The 1,421-nt window shown below is 34.6% G+C and overlaps 1 protein-coding gene across 1 annotated transcript in view; it reads right to left on the bottom strand.

Moving 5' to 3' along the window:
- Positions 1–251: 251 nt before the first annotated feature.
- The window catches only part of LOC106476500 (inositol monophosphatase 1-like), an 11,781-nt gene continuing 10,611 nt past the window's right edge, over positions 252–1,421 (bottom strand). Inside the window, exon 4 of the mRNA XM_013937158.2 lies at positions 252–456. Within this exon, the coding sequence (XP_013792612.2) occupies positions 252–456 (205 nt within the window). The remainder of the gene's footprint in view (positions 457–1,421) is intronic.

Genomic DNA, 1,421 nt, shown 5'->3' with positions numbered 1-1,421 from the left:
AAACCTTCACTAAACAGAGATTCTTATTAGATATGAGTCGCCTGCGGTTACCATTGGTTGAATCTACAGAAAGTCTCTCCACCAATCAGAAACATGGATAAACTAACCAATCATAACACACTCTCCACAATCAACCAGAATACTATAAAGATTGACAACATCATACACACTGACCTGAAGACGAAAGGTGGAAGACTTTCAAAACGTTGTCTTCTACACTTGTGTTTTTAAAACTGGCAGTTGCCGTACATTCAACTTAGTTTCATCAAAGAACTGTATACTATATTATGATGTTGAATTTTACCTTCTGTGTCCACAACAACCCCACCAGCTTCCTGTACAATTAAAAGTCCAGCTGCCATGTCCCAGCAGTGAATCCCAAATTCATAATAAGCCTCAGCTTCTCCAGCAGCTACAGCACACATGTTCAAAGCTGCAGAACCCATGGAGCGCATACTATGTGAGGGGAAATTAACAGATTCACTATAAAATGTGACAGAGTTGTTTACTATAGTGAATACATACCATTATTGTAACCATACAAAAATATTTCTTTCAACAAGTTAAAAGATTAAAATAAAAACATCTATTGTTTAATACGTATATTTGAGGATTACCTCCCAAAATTCTTTAATATTACATAAATATAAACCAAACAAAGATACACTAATTAAACTTAAAACTCTCATTTACAATGAATAAGGTCAAGTACCTAACAGATAAAATTTCCAAGTTGTTATTTTTGATAGTTTGTTGCCTGATGCAGCCGTTGCAAAACAGGAGAACCATTTATGTACTACCTGAAAGTGGCTAAGGATGAGAAAAAGTTTCTAAACTTAGATTATTCTTTCACAAACCACAACAACCGAATAAAGCGTAAAAATCATAAAACTATACAATAAGATATACTAACAATACCCACAGGGGATGGGGAGTGGGGTGAGTTGAATTGAAGCACATGCCTTCTTCCTCGTATGTCCTGAAAGTGTCCTTTTTCTCAGTCATAAAAATTTGTCCACAATTAAAATATACATGCCTAATTCCACATCTTACTTGAGGGAAAAAAAAACATTTCAGCTTTAAAATGACTTGTAGGTCTTTACAATAAAAAAATAATTGTGTTATGAAAGGTTAATATGGAAGAATTCATTATCTAGTTTTAGATTTACAAGACCGACTGGAAACAAGAGTATCTGTTGGCTTCTCGTGGCTTTTTACGACTGATAAGTTAGTAATATCACTAAAATCACTTTCCAAAAGTCATGCTGGGTAGAATCACTTTCCAAAAGTCATGCTAGGGTAAAATCACTTTACCAAAGTCATGCTGGGTAGAATCTACTTACAAAGTCATGCTAGAGTAAATCACTTACAAAGTCATGCTAGGTAAATCTACTTTACCAAAGTCATGCTGGGTAAATCAC

Source organism: Limulus polyphemus, unplaced genomic scaffold, assembly GCF_000517525.1.
Source record: "Limulus polyphemus unplaced genomic scaffold, Limulus_polyphemus-2.1.2 Scaffold10736, whole genome shotgun sequence".
In the NCBI taxonomy this organism is placed as follows: domain Eukaryota; kingdom Metazoa; phylum Arthropoda; class Merostomata; order Xiphosura; family Limulidae; genus Limulus; species Limulus polyphemus.
This window is presented reverse-complemented; position numbering and strand designations above follow the sequence as displayed.